This window comes from Procambarus clarkii, chromosome 4 (genome assembly GCF_040958095.1).
Source record: "Procambarus clarkii isolate CNS0578487 chromosome 4, FALCON_Pclarkii_2.0, whole genome shotgun sequence".
NCBI classification, from domain to species: Eukaryota; Metazoa; Arthropoda; class Malacostraca; order Decapoda; family Cambaridae; genus Procambarus; species Procambarus clarkii.
The window spans coordinates 44516455-44535266 of NC_091153.1; the positions used below are offsets into that span (position 1 = coordinate 44516455).

Consider the following 18812-nt stretch of genomic DNA (forward strand, 5'->3'; position numbering starts at 1 on the left):
ACGGGCGTTCAGGGACCTCCAGAGAACTCTAAGGGGCATCCAAGGGCAACCAGGAACATTTTAAGGTCCTCTAGGGTGCTCCAGGGACATCCATTGGGCGTCCGAGGACCTCCAGAGGCTTCCAGAGACCTCCAGGGGCTTTCAGGGGCCTCGAGGGACCTATAGGGGTCTACAGGGAGGCTCCAGGACTTCCAAGAACCGTCAGAGGGCCTCTAGAGATCTCCAGGGGCCTGCAGGAACCTGTCGGGGTATCCGGGGGCCCCAGGGATCTCCAGGAGCTTCCAGGGACCTCCAGGAGCCCCTAGAGACCTCAAGGATCCTCTAGGGGGCCTCCAGGGACATCCAAGGGGCATCTAGGGACCTCCACAGACCTCCAGGGGACCTCTAAAGACCGACAGGGGCATCCAGGGGTTTCCAAAGACCTCACGAGACATCAAGGGGGCCTAAAGGGACCTCTAGGGACCTCCAGGGGCCTCCAAAGACCTCCGGGGGCCACCAGGGACTTCCAGGAGCCTCAGGGACCGTCAGGGGCCTCCAAAGACCATCTGGGGCCTCCAGAAACCTCCAAAGGCCTCCAGGGACATTCAAGAGGCCGCTAGGGTCGTCCAGGGATATCGAGGGACCTTCATGGGACCTTCAAAGACTCCCAGGGGCATCCAAGTGCCTCTAGATACCTCCAGGGACATCCAGGGGCCTCCAGGAACCTTCAGGGGCCTCCTGGGGCCTCGAGGAATATCCAGGTTCCTCCAGGAACATTCAGGGGGACTCCAGGAGCCTTCAGAGACCTTCAAGAACCTCTAAGGACCTCCAGAGGGCCTCCAGATGCTTCCAGAAACCTTCAGGGACATCCAGGGCCCTGCAAAGACCTCAAGGGATATCACGGGGGACCTCTAGGGACCTCCGGCGACCTTCAGTAGTCTCCTGGGACTTCCAGGGACATCAAGGGGGCTTTCAAGGACCTCCAGAGGCCTCCAGGAACCTCCAGGGGGCCTCCATGGACCTCTCCAATAAGTGTTGAGAGTCAGAATTCGGCTCAAAAATCACGCTCAAGGGTCAAATTTCCGACATTTCAGATATTTTGAAAACTGCAGGGGGGTTTGGGCAAAATATGACCCATCGACCTTTTCAGTAATTAGCATATTTTCGGCATAAAACGTCGTAATTTGAAACTGAAAATAGGTGCAGAGAGTCAGAATTTTGCTAAAAAAAATCACGCTTAGGAGTCAAATTTCCGACATTTCAGATATTTTGAAAACTGCAGGGGGGTTTGGGCAAAATATGACCCATCGCCGTTTTCAGTAATTGGCATATTTTCGGTATAAAAAGTCGTATTGTAAAACTGAATATAGGTGCAGAGAGTCTGAAATTGGCTCAAAAAACATGCTTAGGAGTCAAATTTCCGACATTTCAGATATTTTGAAAACTGCAGGGGGGTTTGGGCAAAATATGACCCATCGACCTTTTCAGTAATTAGCATATTTTCGGCATAAAACGTCGTAATTTGAAACTGAAAATAGGTGCAGAGAGTCAGAATTTTGCTAAAAAATCACGCTTAGGAGTCAAATTTCCGACATTTCAGATATTTTGAAAACTGCAGGGGGGTTTGGGCAAAATATGACCCATCGCCGTTTTCAGTAATTTGCATATTTTCGGTATGAAAAGTCGCAATTTGAAACTGAAAATAGGTGCAGAGAGTCAGAATTCGGCTCAAAAATCATGCTTAGGAGTCAAATTTCCGACATTTCAGATATTTTAAAAGCTGCAGGGGGGTTTGGGCAAAATATGACTCATCGACGTTTTCAGTTTTGGCATATTTTCGGTATAGAAAGTCGTAATTTGAAACTGAAAATAGATGCAGAACATCCAGGGGGCCTCCATGGGCCTCTAGGGACCTCTACGGGCCTCCAGAAACCTCCTTCGAGGCCTCCAGTGGCTTCCAGGGACCTGCAGGGACCTCCAGACCACTCCAGAAGTCCTCCATGGACATCCAGGGGGGCCTCCAGGAACCTCCAAAGAATTTCAATGGGCGTCCAGAGACTTCCAGGGAACTCTAAGGGGCCTCTAGGGACCTCCAGAGACATTCAGGGGGCCTCCGGAGACCTCCAGGAGACTCCAAAGTCCTCCGGGGACTTGCAAAAAGGCTTTAGGGGCCTCCAACAACCTCCAGGGACCTCCAGGGACATCCAGAGACCCTCTAGGGACCTCCAGGGGCCTTCAGAGACTTCCAGAGCCCTCCTGGAGGTTTTTAGAGGGTTCCAAAGACATCCAGTTGGCGTTCAAGAGCCTCCAGGTACCTCCAGGGGCCTCTAAGGACCTCAAGGGTCTTCTAGAGGGGCCTCCAGGTACATTTTGGGGGCCTCCACAGACCTCCAGAGGGCCTCAAGGGACCGCTAAGGACATTCTGGATACCTCCAGGGGCCTCCGGAGGCCTCCAGGAATTTCAGGGGGGCCTCCAGGGGCCTCCAGGAACCTTTAGAGGTCTCCAGGAGCCTCCAAGGACCTACAGGGGCCTCAAGGGACCTCCAAGGGCCTCCAGGGACCTCAGGAGGCCTCTAGAGGGTTTACAGGGTACTCCCGGGACCTCCAGGGATATCCAGGGGCCCTCCAGAGAAATCCAGGCGCTTCCAGAGACCTCAAGGGAATTTCAAGTGGCCTCCAGGGGCCTCAGGGGGACCGCCGGAAACCTCCAAAGGCCTCCTGGGACCTCCGAGGGCCTCAAGAGACCTACAGGGACATACAGGTGGCCTCCAGGGGACCTCCAGAGGCCTCCAGGAGGCCTTTAGGGGTCTCCAGGGACATTCAGGTGGCCTCCAGGGGCCTCAACGGACCTCAACGGACCTCCAGGAGCCTCCAGTGACCTCCAGGGGCCTCCAGGAACCTCAAAAAGCCTCCAGAGGGCCCTCCAGAGACCTATAGGGGCCTCCAGGGACCTCTGGGGGCTTTTAGGGGTCTCCAGGGACATTCAGGGTGGCCTCCAGAGTCCTCCAGGAGCCAACAGGGACCTTCAGGACGCCTTTAAGACATCTAAAGACCTCCAGAAGGCCTTTACGGACCTCCAGGGACCTCCAGGAGCCTCCAGGGGCCTCCAGGGACTTTACGGGGCCTCTAGGGAGCCCTCCAGGGACATCCTAGGGGCCTCCAGAGACCTCCAGGGACATCCAGGGGGACTCCAGGGACCCCTCCAATAGGTATTGAGAGTCAGAATTCGGCTCAAAAATCACGCTTAGGAGTCAAATTTCCAGTATAAAACTCGTAATTTGAAACTGAATATAGGTGCAGAGAGTCTGAATTTGGCTGAAATGTCATGCTTAGGAGTCAAATTTCCGACATTTTAGATATTTTGAAAACTGCAGGGGGGTTTGGGCAAAATATGACTCATCGCCGTTTTCAGTTTTGGCATATTTTCGGTATAGAAAGTCGTAATTTGAAACTGAAAATAGGTGCAGGACATTCAGAAGGCCTCCATGGGCCTCCAGGGACCTCTAAGGGCCTCCAGGAACCTCCCCCGAGGCCTCCAGTGGCTTCCAGGGACCTCCTGGGACCTCCAGACCCCTCCAGAAGGCCTCCGGGGACCTCCAGGGACATCCAGGGGGGCCTCCAGAGACCTCCAAAGAATTTCATGGGGCGTCCAGAGACTTCCAGGGAACTCTATAGGGCCTCTAGGGACCTCCAGAGACATTCAGGGGGCCTCTGGAGACCTCCAGGAGACTCCAAAGCCCTCCAGGGACTTGCAAAGGGGCCTCTAAAGGCCTCCTACAACCTCCAGGGACCTCCAGGGACATCCAGAGACCCTCTAGGGACCTCCAGGGGCCTTCAGAGACTTCCAGGGCCCTCCAGGAGGTATTTAGAGGCTTCCAAAGACCTCCAGTGGGCGTCCAAGAGCCTCCAGGTACCTCCAGAGGCCTCTAAGAACCTCAAGGGGCTTCTAGAGGGCCTCCAGGGACATTTTGGGGGCCCTCCAGAGACCTCCAGGGGGCCTCAAGGGACCACTATGACATTCTGGATACCTCCAGGGGCCTCCGGAGGCCTCCAGGGAATTTCAGGGGGGCCTCCATGATTCTTTAGGGGTCTTCAGGAGCCTCCAGGGACCGACAGGGGCCTCAAGGGACCTCCAAGGGCCTCCAGGGGCCTCAGGGGGCCTCTAGAGGGCATACAAGGTACTCCCGAGACCTCCAGGGATATCCAGGGGGCCTTCAAGGCCCTTCAGGGACCTCCAGGGGCCTTCAGGGACTTTACGGGGCCTCTAGGGAGGCCTCCAGGGACATCCTAGGGGCCTCCAGAGACCTCCAGGGGGCCTCCAGGGACATCCAGGAGGACCTCTCTAATAGGTATTGAGAGTCAGAATTCGGCTCAAAAATCACGCTCAGGAGTCAAATTTCCGACATTTCATATATTTTAAAAACTGCAGGGGGGTTTGGGCAAATATGACCCATCGCCGTTTTCAGTAATTGGCATATTTTCGGTATAAAAAGTCGCAATTTGAAACTGAATACAGGTGCAGAGAGTCTGAATTTGGCTGAAATATCATGCTTAGGAGTCAAATTTCCGACATTTCAGATATTTTAAAAACTGCAGGGGGGTTTGGGCAAAATATGACTCATCGCCGTTTTCAGTTTTGGCATATTTTCGGTATAGAAAGTCGTAATTTGAAACTGCAAAATAGGTGCAGGATATCCAGGGGGCCTCCAGGGGCCTCCAGGGACCTTTAGGGGCCTCCAGGAACCTCCCCCGATGCCTCCAGTGGCTTCCAGGGACCTCCAGGAACCTCCAGACCCCTCCAGAAGGCCTCCAGGGTCCTCCAGGGACGTCCTAGGACATCAAAAAAACGTCCAGGTACCTTCAGAGGCCCTCTAGTGACCTCCAGGGGGCCTCCAGCGACCTCCATGGAACTCCGGGGAACTCCAGTGAGCTTTCTGGGACTTCCAGGGGCTTTCAGGGGGCCTCCAGGAACCTTTAAGGATTTCCAGGGGCCTCCAGGGACCTTCAGGGGCCTCCATGGACCTCTGGGGGCATTTAGAGGTCTCTAGGGACATTCAGGTGGCCTCCAGGGGCCTCCAGGGACCTCCAGGAGCCTCCAGAAACCTCCAGAGGCTTCCAGGAGCCTGCAGGAACCTCCAGAAGGCCTTTACGGACCTCCAGGGACCTCCAGGAGGCCTTTACGGACCTCCAGGGACCTCCAGGGGACCTTCAAGGGCCTTCAGGGACCTCCAGGGACTCTACGGGGCCTCTAAGGAGGGCCCAGGGACATCCTAGGGGCCTCCAGAGACCTCTAGGGGCCTCCAGGGAAATCCAGGGGGACTCCAGGGACCTCTCCAATAGGAATTGAGAGTCAGAATTCGGCTCAAAATTCACGCTCAGGAGTCAAATATCCGACATTTCAGATATTTTGAAAACTGCAGGTGGGTTTGGGCTCAATATGACCCATCGCCGTTTTCAGTAATTGGCATATTTTCGGTATAAAAAGTAGCAATTTGAAACTGAAAATAGGTGCAGAGAGTCAGAATTCTGCTCAAAAATCACGCTTAGGAGTCAAATTTCCGACATTTCAGATATTTTAAAAACTGCTGGGGGGTTTGGGCAATATGACCCATCGCCGTTTTCAGTTTTGGCATATTTTCGGTATAGAAAGTCGTAATTTGAATCTGAAAATAGGTGCAGGATATCCAGGGGGCCTCCAGGGGCCTCTAGTGACCTCTAGGGGCCTCCAGAAACCTCCCCCGATGCCTCCAGTTGCTTCCAGGGACCTCCAAGAACCTCCAGACCCCTCCGGAAGGCCTCCAGGGTCCTCCAGGGACATCCAGGGGGGCCTCCAGGGACCTCCTGGAACATTAAAAAAACGTCCAGGAACCTTCAGAGGCCCTCTAGTGACCTCCAGGGGCCTCCATGAACCTCCAAAGACCTCCAGGGGGCCTCCTGCGACTTCCATGGAACTCCGGGGAACTTTAGTGGGCTTTCTGGGACTTCCAGGGGCCTTTAGAGAGGCCTCCAGGAACCTTTAAGGATCTCCAGGGGCCTCCAGGGGACCTTCAGGGGCCTCCAGAAACCCTCCAGAAACCTCCAGGAACCTGCAGGGGACCTCCAAAGACCTTCAGGAGCATCCAGAGCCCTCCAGGGGCCTCCAGGGACCTCTAAGAAACTTCAGGGGACATCCATAGGGCCTCCAGGGACCTCCAGGGCCCCCCAGGAACATTTCGGGGTTTCCAGGGGCCTCCAGGCGGCTCCAAGGACCTCCAGAGGCCTCTAGAGGCCTTCAGGGTCCTCCTGGGACCTCCAGGGACATCCAAGAGGCCTCCAGGGACCTCAAGGGGCCTCCAGAGACCTCCAAAGAATTTCAAGGGGCGTCCAGGAACTTCCAGAGAAATCTAAGGGGCTTCCAGGGGCCTCTAGGGATCTCCGTAGACATTCAGGGGGGCCTCTGGAGACCCCCAGGGGACTCCAAAGACCTCCAGGGACTTGCAAGGGGCCTCTAGGGGCCTCCAGGGACCTCCAGAGACCTTCTAGGGCCGTCCAGGGGCTTCAAAGGGCCTCCAGAGACTTCCAGGGCCCTCCAGGAGGCCTTTAGAGGCTTTTAAGGACCTTCAGGGGGCGCCCAAGAGTCTCCAGGGATCTCCAAGGGTCTCTAAAGACCTCAAGAGGCCTCTAGAGGACCTCCAAGGACATTTTGAGTGCCTCCAGAGACCTCCAGGGGCCTCATGGGACCTCCAGGATACATCCAGGGGCCTCCGGGGAATTTCAGGGGGGCCTCCAGGGGCCTCCAGAAACCTTTAGGGGTCTCCAGGGGCCTCCAGGAGCCTCAAGGGACCTCCAAGTGCCTCCGGGGACCTCAAGGGGCCTCCAGAGACCTCCAGGGAATTTGAAGGGGCCTCCATGGGCTTCAGTGTACCGCCAGGAACCTCCAGAGGCCTCCAGGGACCTCCAGAGGCCTTTCGGGACCTCCAGGAGGCCTTTAGGGGTCTCTATGGACATTCAGATGGCCTCCAGGGGCCTCGAGGGACCTCCAGGGGCCTCCAGGGGCCGCCAGGAACCTCCAGGGACCTCAAAGAGCCTCTATGGGGGGCCCTCTAGGGACAACCTGGGGGCCTCCAGAGCCTTCAGGGGCCTCCAGGAACCTTCGGGGGCCTTTAGGAGTCTCCAGGGACATTCAGGTGGCCTCCAGGGGCCTCCAGGAACCTTTAGGGGTCTCTATGGGCCTCCAGGAACCTTTCGGGGTCTCCAGAGGCCTCTAGAGACCTCCAAAAGCCTCCAGGAGGACTTTGCGGACCTCCGGGGACCTCCAGGGGACCTTTAAGGGGTTCCAGGGACCTCCAGGGACTTCACAGGGCCTCTAGGGGGCCCAGAGGGACATCATAGGGGTCTCCAGGGACCTCCAGGAACCTCTCTAATAGGGTTTTATGAGTCAGAATTCGGCTAAAAAATCACGCTCAGGAGTCACATTTCCGACATTTCAGATATTTTGAAAACTGCAGGGGGGGTTTGGGCAAAATATGACCCATCGCCGTTTTCAGTAATTGGCATATTTTTGGTATAAAAATTCGTAATTTGAAAGTGAAAATAGGTGCAGAGAGTCAGAATTCGGCTCAAAAATCACGCTTAGGAGTCAAATTTCCGACATTTCAGATATTTTGAAAACTGCTGGGGGGTTTGGGCAAAATATGACTCATCGCCGTTTTCAATTTTGGCATATTTTCGGTAGAGAAAGTCGTAATTTGAAACTGGAAATAGGTGCAGGACATCCAGGGGGCCTGCAGGGGCCTGCAAGGGCCTGCAGGGGCCTCCAGGGACCTCCAGGGACCTCCTGGGACATCAAGGAAATGTCCAGGAACCTTCAGGGGCCCTCTAGCGACCTCCAGGGGCCTCCATGAACCTCCAAAGACCTCCAGGGGGTCCTCCAGCGACCTCCATGGAACTCCGGGGAACTCCAGTGGGCTTTCTGGGACTTCCAGAGGCCTTCAAGGGGGCCTCCAGAAACCTTTAGGGTCTTCAAGGACCTCCAGGGGCCTCCAGAAACCTCCAAAGACCTGCGGGGGCATCCAGAGACCTCCAGGGACCTCCAGTGACCTCTAGGGAACTCCAGGGAACATCCATAGGGCCTCCAGGGACATCCTAGAGGCCTCCAGGGACCTCCATGGGCCTCCAGGGACCGCCAAGAGCCTCCGGAGACCTCCAGGGACCTCCAGGGATCTTCAGGTGGCCTCCAGGGGCCTTTACGGACGTCCAGAAGGCCTTTAGGGGTCTCCAGTTTCCTCCAGGAGACCTCCAAGGGTCTTCAGGGACCTCCAGAGGCCTCCAGAGATCTCAAAGAACCTCTAGAGGGCCTTCCAGGGACATACTGGGGGCCTCCAGAGACCTCTAGGGGCCTCCAGGGACCTCCAGAGGCCTCCAGAGACATTTAGGGAATTTCAAGGGGCCTCCAGGAACCTTTACAGGTCTCCAGAGGAGTCTAGGGACATCCAGGGGCCTTCAGGGACCTCAAGGGGCCTCTAGTTGGCCTCCAAAATCCTCTTGAAACTTCCAGGATACCTCCAAGGGCATCCAGAGACCTCCAGGAAATTTCAGGGTGGCCTCCAGGGGCCCTCCAGGAACCTTTAGGCGTCTCCAGGGGCATCCAAGGATCTCAAGGGGCCTCTAGAGGGCTTCCAGGGTCCTCTTGGGACCTCCAGGGATATATAGGGAGCCCTCCAGAGACCTCCAGGAAATTTCAGGGTGCTCCTAGGGGCCTCAGGGGACCGCCAAGGACCTCTAGGAGGCTTCCAAGGGCCTCCAGACACCTCCAGGGACATCCAAAGAGGCTCTAGGGACCTCCAGGGGCCTCCAGGGACTTCCAGACCCTCCAGGAGGCCTTTACGTGCCTCCAGGGGGCGTCCAAGGGCCTCGAAGGACTTCCAAGGGCCTCCAAAGACCTCAAGGGGGCCCCTTAGGAGGGCCTCCAGGGACATTTTGGGGGCCTGAAAGGACCTCCAGGGACATCCAGGATACCTCCAGGAGCCTCCAGAGAGCTCCAGGAAATTTCAAGGGGGGGGCCTCCAGAGGCCTCCAGGAACCTTTAGGGGTCTCCAGGGGCCTCCAGGAACCTCCAGAGGGGGACCTCCAGGGACCTCCAGGGAGGGGCCTCTAGGGACCTCTAGCGGGCCTACAGAGTACTCCTGGGACCTCCAGGGACATCCAGTGGGCATCCAGGGACCTCCTTGCGCCTTCTTAGACCTCCACGGAATTTCAAGGGGCTTCCAGGGGCCTCAGGGGAGTGCCAGGAACCTCCAGGGGCCTCCAGGCACCTCCAGGGGGCCTCCAGGCACCTCCAGGGGCCTTTAGGTACCTCCAGCAGGTCTTTATAGGTCTCCAGGGACATTCCAGGGGCCTTCAGGGACCTCCAGGGACATCCAGGGGTCTTTAGGGACCTCCAGAAGACCCATACTCATCCTGTGGGCGGTAGTGAGCCCTATACCTATCCTGTGGGCGGTAGTTGATCTCATACCCATCCTGGGAACGGTAGTGGACCCTATACCCATCCTTTGGGTGATAGTGGACCTCATACCCATCCTGTGGGTGGTAGTGGGCCCCGTACCCATCCTGTGGGTGGTAATGGGCCCCATACCCATCCTGTGGGCGGTAGTGGACCCCATACCCATCCTGTGGGTGGTAATGGGCCCCATACCCATCCTGTGGGTGGTAGTGGGCCCCATACTCATCCTGTGGGCGGTAGTGGAACCCAAACTCATCCTGTGGGTGGTAATGGGCCCCATACCCATCCTGTGGGTGGTAGTGGGCCCCATACCCACTCTGTGGGCGGTACTGGAACCCAAACTCATCCTGTGGATGGTCAGCCCTTGACTGACGGACGATTACGACTTCACTGCCGATTCTATTGCAAATGTTGCTCTGTTGTACCTGTTGTTCTGTTGCAACATTTACAACAGAATGTTGTATTTGGTTTGTGAATTAGATTTTTAAATTAACAATTTCAAACATTCAAGCTGGGGATCATTATTGGTTCATTAGAGACTCGTTTGTATTTGGGGAAGTGAAGGAGTGGCTGTTGGCCATTGTTAATTGCCACTTCAGACTCGCAAAATGTTAACCAATGGGGTGAATTTTAGGGTGAATGTCAACCAATCAGCGGCCAGGTTTGGTTGCCTGCTGGGTATAAAAGAGAGGATGTGATAAAAAGCACTTCAGTGTTTTTTTTTTTTTACTTCACTTTTGGTATACAGTTCCAGCTTCGTCTCTTGGAGCTGTATACCAAGTAAGTAATTATCAAAAGAAGGCACCAAACCGGGAAGGCTATGTAGCACCATCAAATACGCAAAATAATCAGAGGGCGCTAAATATCACCAAGGATGCCAATACGAGAACAAAAACGCATAAGGCGAACGATATCAAAAGTATCCGAGTCACCAAGAATTCTATCGAGGGACAGGTGACCGCGAGGGGCGGTCGGAAAGCAAGACACACGCTCGTCCTGGAAGTCAGGACATTCAAGAAGGACATGCACGACCGTAAGAGGGACAATGCAACTAGGACAATAAGGAGCAGGGCGGCGCTCCATCAAGTGACCATGGGTTAAGCGAGTATGGCCAATACGCAACCTCGCCAGAGCTGTTTCCCACCGCCGGTTACGGTGGAAGGAGGACGGCCACGAGGAAACACAACATTTAAGAGTACGTAGCTTGTTACCAGTAACAGACAACCAAGAAGCCTGCCAACGGGTAAGAACTGAGGAATGGATAACTGGGTAAAAGTCGGAATACGGAATGCCTTTACGAGAGATGGGACAAGAGCGGACAGCTTCCTTAGCGGCAGCATCCGCACGCTCATTTAAAGACACCAATATGGCTGGGAACCCAACAAAACTCAACCGACTTAAATTTACTGTGAACGAGAAACAGCCAATGCTGGATCTCGACAACTACTGGATGAACCGGATTAAAGGACCCGAGAGCCATGAGGGCACTACGAGAGTCAACAACAACCACAAAGGAAGACTGACAACGAGAAAGCAGGAGACGAAGAGCATAGAGAATAGCATAAAGTTCTGCTGTAAAGATGCTAGTCTCCGGAGGCAAGCGACACATATAAGTGCGATCAGGAAAAACAACAGAGTAGCCAACACCGTCCGCTGACTTAGACCCATCGGTGAAGACAGAAACGGAGCGGGAGTGAGAAGAAAAGTGCTCGAGGAAAAGGCGTTTTAGAACCGTAGGAGGGGTAAAAGCTTTAGTGATACGGGTCAAGGAAGTACAAAACCGCGGAAGAGGGACCCTCCACGGGGGCAAAGAAGGAACAACACGAGGAGAAACATCAGAAATACGAACGGAGAGAGAATCCTGTAGGCGAGATAACCGGACAGAAAGAGGGAGGTGGTGAAGAGGAACAGGAACCGCAGGAGGGGTAAAAGTTAAAGCACGACAGAGGCGAGAGGAAGGATGTTGCAAGGACCGCGCAAGATAGCGAAGACAGTAGCGATCACGGCGGTCCTGGAGAGACAGGAAGCCAGTGTCAACATACAAGATAAGGATGGGAGTCGAACGAAAGGCACCAGAACTGAGGCGCAACCCAGTATGGTGCAAAGCATCAAGACGGCGAAGAGTAGAAGGAGAAGCAGACGAGTAAGCAGGGCAACCATAATCGAGCTTAGACAGGACGAGAGAGGAATGTAAAGCAAGGAGAGTGCGCCTATCTGCCCCCCAAGAAGTATGGGACAAGACCCGAAGGAGGGTAAGGGCCTTAGAGCACTCAACACGGAGGTAAGAGATATGGGGAGACCAAGACAAACGAGTGTCAAGGAATAACCCCAAAAGCTTCGCGGAATCTTTGTATTCAAGGGGATGACCATAAAGTGACAAAGAGGGACGAAGAACAACCCGTTTCCGCGTAAAAGTCATGGCACAAGTCTTAGAAGTAGAGAACTTGAAGCCATGACCTGTGGCCCAAGACGACACGGCATCAATTGCAAGTTGAAGCCGGTGTTGAAGGAGAGGCGAATCATCACCCTGACAACAAAGGGTAAGATCATCCACATAGAGAGCGGAGAAGACACCAGAAGGAAGAGAGGAAAGAAGACCATTGAGGGCAACAAGAAAAAGAGTAGTGCTCAGAACACTACCCTGGGGCACACCTTCGTATTGCTGAAAAGAGGGAGAGAGAGCGGTACCAAGGCGCACCCGAAAGGAACGACGAGAGAGGAAGCTACGGAGAAAGAGAGGGAGATGACCACGAAGGCCAAAAGAATGAAGTCGAGATAGGATATGATAACGCCAAGTGGTGTCGTAAGCCTTTTCTAGGTCAAAAAGGACGGCAACAACGGAGGTCTTCGCAGCAAAAGCAGTACGAATATAGACCTCCAAGTTCACCAGGACATCTGTCGTGCTGCGGCACTTGCGGAAACCAAATTGAGAAGGGGAGAGGAGGTGATGGTGTTCCAGGAACCACATCAGACGAACCATACGTTCAAAGAGTTTGCAGACACAACTTGTGAGAGCAATAGGGCGAAAGTCCTTAGGGGAAGTACCCAGAGACCCCGGTTTGCGAACAGGGAGGACAACGGCATCGAGCCAGTCCTCAGGGACTGACGACGACTCCCAGATCCGATTATACAGACTCAGTAAATACTGAGACGTGCTCGGAGGGAGATGGCGAAGCATCTCATAATGAATACCATCGGAGCCCGCCGCCGTAGAACCGCAGAGGGCCAGGGCAGAACGAAGTTCAGAGAGAGAAGGGATCATTATAGGGAAGCTGAAGATGAGTGCAGAAATCTAAAGGACGAGACTCAAGGACAGGTTTACGAAGAAGGAAAGATTGGGGAAGATGAAGACCAGAGCTAACAGAAGAAAAGTGGGAACCCAGTTCGGAAGCGACCTGCAACGGGTCCGCCACAAGAGTATCATGGAGGTGAAGGACCGGTGAAACATCGGGAACGAACTTACCCGCTATCTTGCGGATACGCTTCCAGATCTGGGCCAGAGGGGTCTCGGACGTAATTGTTGAGACATAAGATGCCCAACATTCACGTTTAGCCGTACGGATGGCCCTACGGGCCACCGCACTCGCTTTCCGAAAGAAAAGAAAAGAATCGGTCGTCTGCCTACGGCGGTGCCTCTTCCAGGCTGCACGCTTACAGCGGACAGCCCGAGCACAGTCCGCATTCCACCAGGGAACGCACTTCCGAGGTCAGGGAGAGCAGCACTGAGGGTAAATAGGGTCCAGTCTACCTTAGCAAACTGCCACCTAGGGAAAGAGAGGGAAGGGCGAAAAGAGAAAAAGGAAACAAGGATGGGGAAATGATCACTTCCATGGAGGTCATCAAGAACCTGCCACGTGAAATCTAAGTAAAGAGAAGAAGAGCAGAGAGAAAGATCAAGACAAGAAAGGGTGCGAGTCCGAGAGTCCAAATGAGTGGGCTCACCAGAATTCAGAAGAGACAGGGAAGAAGAGAGGAGAAACGGCTCAAGGAGGCGACCCCGGGTATTCGTCAGAACGTCACCCCAAAGAGAATGACGACAATTGAAGTCACCCAGCAGGAGCACAGGCTCCGGCAAGGAGTCCAGGAGGTGTTTCAAATCAGGAAGAGAGAGCGGGACACTCGGGGGGAGATAAATGGAACAAACTGTGTACCATTTCCCCACAAAGATACGAGCAGCAGAACAATGGAGAGGCGAAGGAAAAAGTAAAGGAACAAAGGGAACATCAGCCCGAATCAAAAGAGCAGAAGAATTAGAAGCCCCAGCAATGGCTGGGGGGGGGGGGGGGGGAGAGAAAGGAATAGCCACGAAAACGACCAGGACGAGCACCAAGCATTGGCTCCTGGAGACAGACACAAAGGGGCGAAAACCGCGAAATCAGAAGTTGGAGTTCGAGGAAATTGGCGTAATAACCTCGAACGTTCCATTGAAGAATGGACAACGACGAGAAGAGAAAGGACAAAAACAGAGAACAAGGAAGAAACAAAGGCGAAAGACCAACAGAGCACGTTAAAGAATATCAGGGTCGGGATCAGGGTCAGCAAAGTCAGGGTTAGGGGGCATGGGTAAACTGAGCAAAGACGGAGGGAAGGAAACGGGAGAACAGAGCAGAGGTGGGCGGGCAGGGTCTGGAGGAGGAGGAGGAAGAGGAGGAGACAACGGAGAGGAGCCGTCAAGGACAGCAGCAGGAGGAGGGGGGGGAGTAGAAAGAGGGGAGCGCACCCCAGCAAGAGCAGCAACCGAAAGGGAAGCAGGGGCCAAAGAAACCTCCATAGCAGGAATAGGGGGCGCAAGCACTGAAACGGGAGGGGAAGGAGCAACAGAGCCAGAAGGAGGAGCTGAGGAAGAAAGCGAAGCCTTCTTACCCGCCGGGGAAGAGGAAGGAGAGGAGCCAGGCTTACGCTTCTGACTTAAAGAGACCGGTGTCCCAGCAACTACGTACCGGGCAACGGATTACAGTGTCTCAACAGAAGCCGAACGAGAGCACACACGACGGCCGTTAGGAGAGCGATGGACATCCGCCCGCACCGACAGGCGGTGGGGAGAGCCAATAGATGGAGGAAGAGGATGGGAAGGAGGATCGGAGGGGGACGAGGAAGAAGACACAGAAGACACGACAGACCGGGTAGAAGGAAGGGGAACCCCAGACAGAGGACCAGGAGGAGGATCCTTTGGGAGAGAACCCAAAGGAACAGAGGAGGGGGCAGTGGGCGCATCAGGGTCCAAGGCCCGGAAACGGTTGTGAGTCTGAGGAAGGCGGGAAGGACGAGGAGAGGAAGAGCGCAACACGCGAGCATAAGAGATATTAGCATAAGGCGGGAGCCGGCGAACCTGGCGCCTCGCCTCAGGAAAAGATAAACGCTCCCGGTGCTTCAGGTTGAGGACGGCTGCCTCAAGCTTGTAATGGACACACACACGGGAGAAGGTAGGATGGGCCTCACCGCAGTTGAGGCAACGAGCCTGGGGAGAAGTGCACTCCGACTTAGAGTGACCCTCGCCACCACACAAAGGACAGAGAGAGACAGTCCCGGAGCAGCGGAGGGCACCATGCCCAAACCTCCAGCACTTGTTGCAGAGCCGAGGAGAAGGAATGTACTCCTGGACAGAGCACCTGGCACCAGCAAGAATGACAGAGGGTGGAAGGGTCCTACCATCAAAGGTAATCTTCACAACCCGGAGGGGTTGACGGCGACTACCACGAGGGGGACGAGTAAACGTGTCCACCTGGAGAATAGAATGGCCCTGGGCAGCGAGGATATGGCGAATATCGTCGTGGCAGTCGCGTAGGTCCCGAACACCGGTTGCAACATGGGGCGGGAGCAAAATAGTGCCAACACTGGCATTCAATTGAGCGTTCTTCGAGACCCGAACGGGGGTCTCGCCAAGGCAGGATAAGGCAGCCAAGCGGGAAGCAGCATCCTGAGAAGGAGCAGCAACGACACGTGTACCGAGACGAGTGGGGTTGAAAGTAATGGAGGCATCCACGGAATCAATGAGATGTCGATGAAGGGAGAAATCGTCAGGAGGCGCAGAATCAAGAGGGAGGAGATCAAAATATTTGGCCCACGAAGCGGGACCAAACAAGGCTTGATAGGTAGCAGAACTGGAAGGAATCGAGCGAGGGCGGCCGTGACGAAAACGGCGGTGAGAACCCCCAGAGAGAGAGGGGTTAAAAGGCGCAGTAGTTACAACTAGAGAAGGAGCCGCGCCAGGGGACGAGGTAGTCACCACTGGGGGCTTGGGGCTCGACCCAACCACAGAGGAGGGAGGGGAGCCAGGGGAAGGAGTCAGAGAGGCCAAAGGAGGAGCAAGGTCGGGGCCCAATGCAGCGGAGGCTACAGAGCCCGGTCTTCCAATACGGACCGACTCGGGGGCTTGGTCGCCCACCCCACGAGCCTGAAAAGGTAAGCCAGAAGCAGCCGAAACAGGGGTTATCATCTTGACGAAATTAAGAATTCACTCACGAATGTGCCCCCACACCCACCATGGAGCCACAATTAGAGGCAGGACACCCAACAAGAAGCTATCGCCGATCTTGTCGGGGCCTCCTAGGGGTGCGTCGTGAGTATACGCCCCACAAACGCCACCTTAAGAAACCGACAGTCCGTCGAGATCGGGTTCAGTGACGAAGTGGGGATTAACAATAAAAGGTTCCCCTCGCTCTCGACGTCGGGTACTGCAGTTCTACGGGTGCATGAGTATGCCTCCTCAAGCACCCGGGCGTCAAAATAGAAGAAGTCCATGGAAGAACCAGAACGAGTAAAAGGTCGGCAGGAAACGGCAAGCAGATAGGAGAAGAGGGGGGAGAAAAACGAAACAGAAGGAAAAGGAAAAGGTGCCCAGCAGAATTGGAGAGGACGGCAGCAGGAGCACAAGGCTAGAAAAAGACAGAGGACTGTCCTAAGGAGCATCACACTCCAGCAGCCGCCCACGAAGCCCCCACACGGCGACAACGAGCTGAGCGGGGAGGGGGAAGATTGAGGAAAGATGTACACGTTCGTAAGTATTTGCGTAAGTGCTTTTGTGAATCCGGCCCCAGATCACCTATTGTGCTTGTGCTCTTTGGTCTCACCTCAATCGAATGTGAAGATTCTAGAGCCTATTCGGCTATCATATCTACATTTCAAACTGTAGTCTGCCTCCTCAACACTGCCTAATGCATTCCATCTGTTCACTACTGACATTCATTCTGTGGCTCGCCCAACCAATTTGAGTGGACGGTAGAGCATCGGTCACTTCATGCAGGTCTGCTTTCAATCTCAAAGTGGTTGGGCACCATTCTTTCCCCCCGTCTCAGCACTTGGGTCAGGATAAAGATTTGGGATAAGTTGTAATGGCTTGGCCCTTTTCCCTGATATTCCCTTTTGTACACTTTCCTCCTGTCCCCCGTGTTCGACCCATGCTAGTTTAGTCCGTCAATTTAGACATGATCACCTTAAATTCTGTCTTCCAGGGACGTGTGGTTTAGTTCCCGTAGCCTTTCCTCAAGTTATACCTCTGTTCAGGGACTAGTCTGTTCCTTGTGGTCGCCGTGGGCCGGATGTTCAGTGTAAGTAAGTAAGTAATTATCAAAAGAAGGCACCAAACCGGGAAGGCTATGTAGCACCATCAAATACGCAAAATAATCAGAGGGCGCTAAATATCACCAAGGATGCCAATACGAGAACAAAAACGCATAAGGCGAACGATATCAAAAGTATCCGAGTCACCAAGAATTCTATCGAGGGACAGGTGACCGCGAGGGGCGGTCGGAAAGCAAGACACACGCTCGTCCTGGAAGTCAGGACATTCAAGAAGGACATGCACGACCGTAAGAGGGACAATGCAACTAGGACAATAAGGAGCAGGGCGGCGCTCCATCAAGTGACCATGGGTTAAGCGAGTATGGCCAATACGCAACCTCGCTAGAGCTGTTTCCCACCGCCGGTTACGGTGGAAGGAGGACGGCCACGAGGAAACACAACATTTAAGAGTACGTAGCTTGTTACCAGTAACAGACAACCAAGAAGCCTGCCAACGGGTAAGGACTGAGGAATGGATAACCGGGTAAAAGTCGGAATACGGAATGCCTTTACGAGAGATGGGACAAGAGCGGACAGCTTCCTTAGCGGCAGCATCCGCACGCTCATTTAAAGACACGCCAATATGGCTGGGAACCCAACAAAACTCAACCGACTTAAATTTACTGTGAACGAGAAACAGCCAATGCTGGATCTCGACAACTACCGGATGAACTGGATTAAAGCACCCGAGAGCCATGAGGGCACTACGAGAGTCAACAACAACCACAAAGGAAGACTGACAACGAGAAAGCAGGAGACGAAGAGCATAGAGAATAGCATAAAGTTCCGCTGTAAAGATGCTAGTCTCCGGAGGCAAGCGACACATATAAGTGCGATCAGGAAAAACAACAGAGTAGCCAACACCGTCCGCTGACTTAGACCCATCGGTGAAGACAGAAACGGAGCGGGAGTGAGATGTTCAGTGTAAGCGACTTATGCAGACAATGTTTAGTGATCGTGCAGCGAACATGCTGATGGATCTCAACGGATAATCTTATTTGGAATAAGTCTACTTCAAGAATGTAGCTTCGAGCAAATTATTTTCCAGGGCCGAGATAATGGTTAGCGAGTGATGCCTTTGATATCGCTCTACTTTTGTTCCTATATTGGCAGTGTTCCTTTTGAATATCCGAGGAGCCAGTGATAATTACTTGTCCATCCACCAGAAGGGGTCTAGGACGTAAATTCACGCATGAAGTCAGGATTACCAGGAGGGCCACCATCTCTACGTTAGTTTCATGTTCCCGTCGAGGCAACTTTTATAAATAGGTAGTAAAGTAACTATTAAACATGTATAACTTTTGCCGACAGCTTCGGCGGTTCCTTGCGTTTAAACCCTATGGGGTGAAGTGTCTTGCTTCAAGCTGTTTCTCTTTATGCATTACATTGGACCCCAAGTCTAAAATAACGAAGTTGGAGGACAAGCTCAGACCTGTTAGTCATGTGGATCTCCAAGTTATGAACTATCAACTAATTTGTACCTGTAGACGCTATGGAGTACTTTCTATTCTTTGATACAGAAGTCCAGATGGATACAGCAGTAAATGACAAGTAGGAATAGTCTGAATAACCACTAATATTAAATGTCTCACTCCTACTGCCTCTTATTCAAAGATTCAAAGATGGAATTTTAACTGGACAAGCAACCCAAAATTAAGTGGCAGATACGTCTAACTGCTTTCTTTCAAAACATCAACGGTAACATAACATAAGAACAAAGGTAACTGCAGAAGGTCTATTGGCCCATACGAGGCAGCTCCTATTCTATAACCACCCAATCCCACTCATTAGG

At 53.8% G+C, this 18812-nt stretch overlaps 1 protein-coding gene across 1 annotated transcript in view; it reads right to left on the minus strand.

Moving 5' to 3' along the window:
• Positions 1–18812, minus strand: part of LOC123750185 (uncharacterized) — a 40841-nt gene that overhangs the window by 7882 nt on the left and 14147 nt on the right. Inside the window, exon 5 of the mRNA XM_069336294.1 lies at positions 7897–8264. Within this exon, the coding sequence (XP_069192395.1) occupies positions 7897–8264 (368 nt within the window). The remainder of the gene's footprint in view (positions 1–7896; positions 8265–18812) is intronic.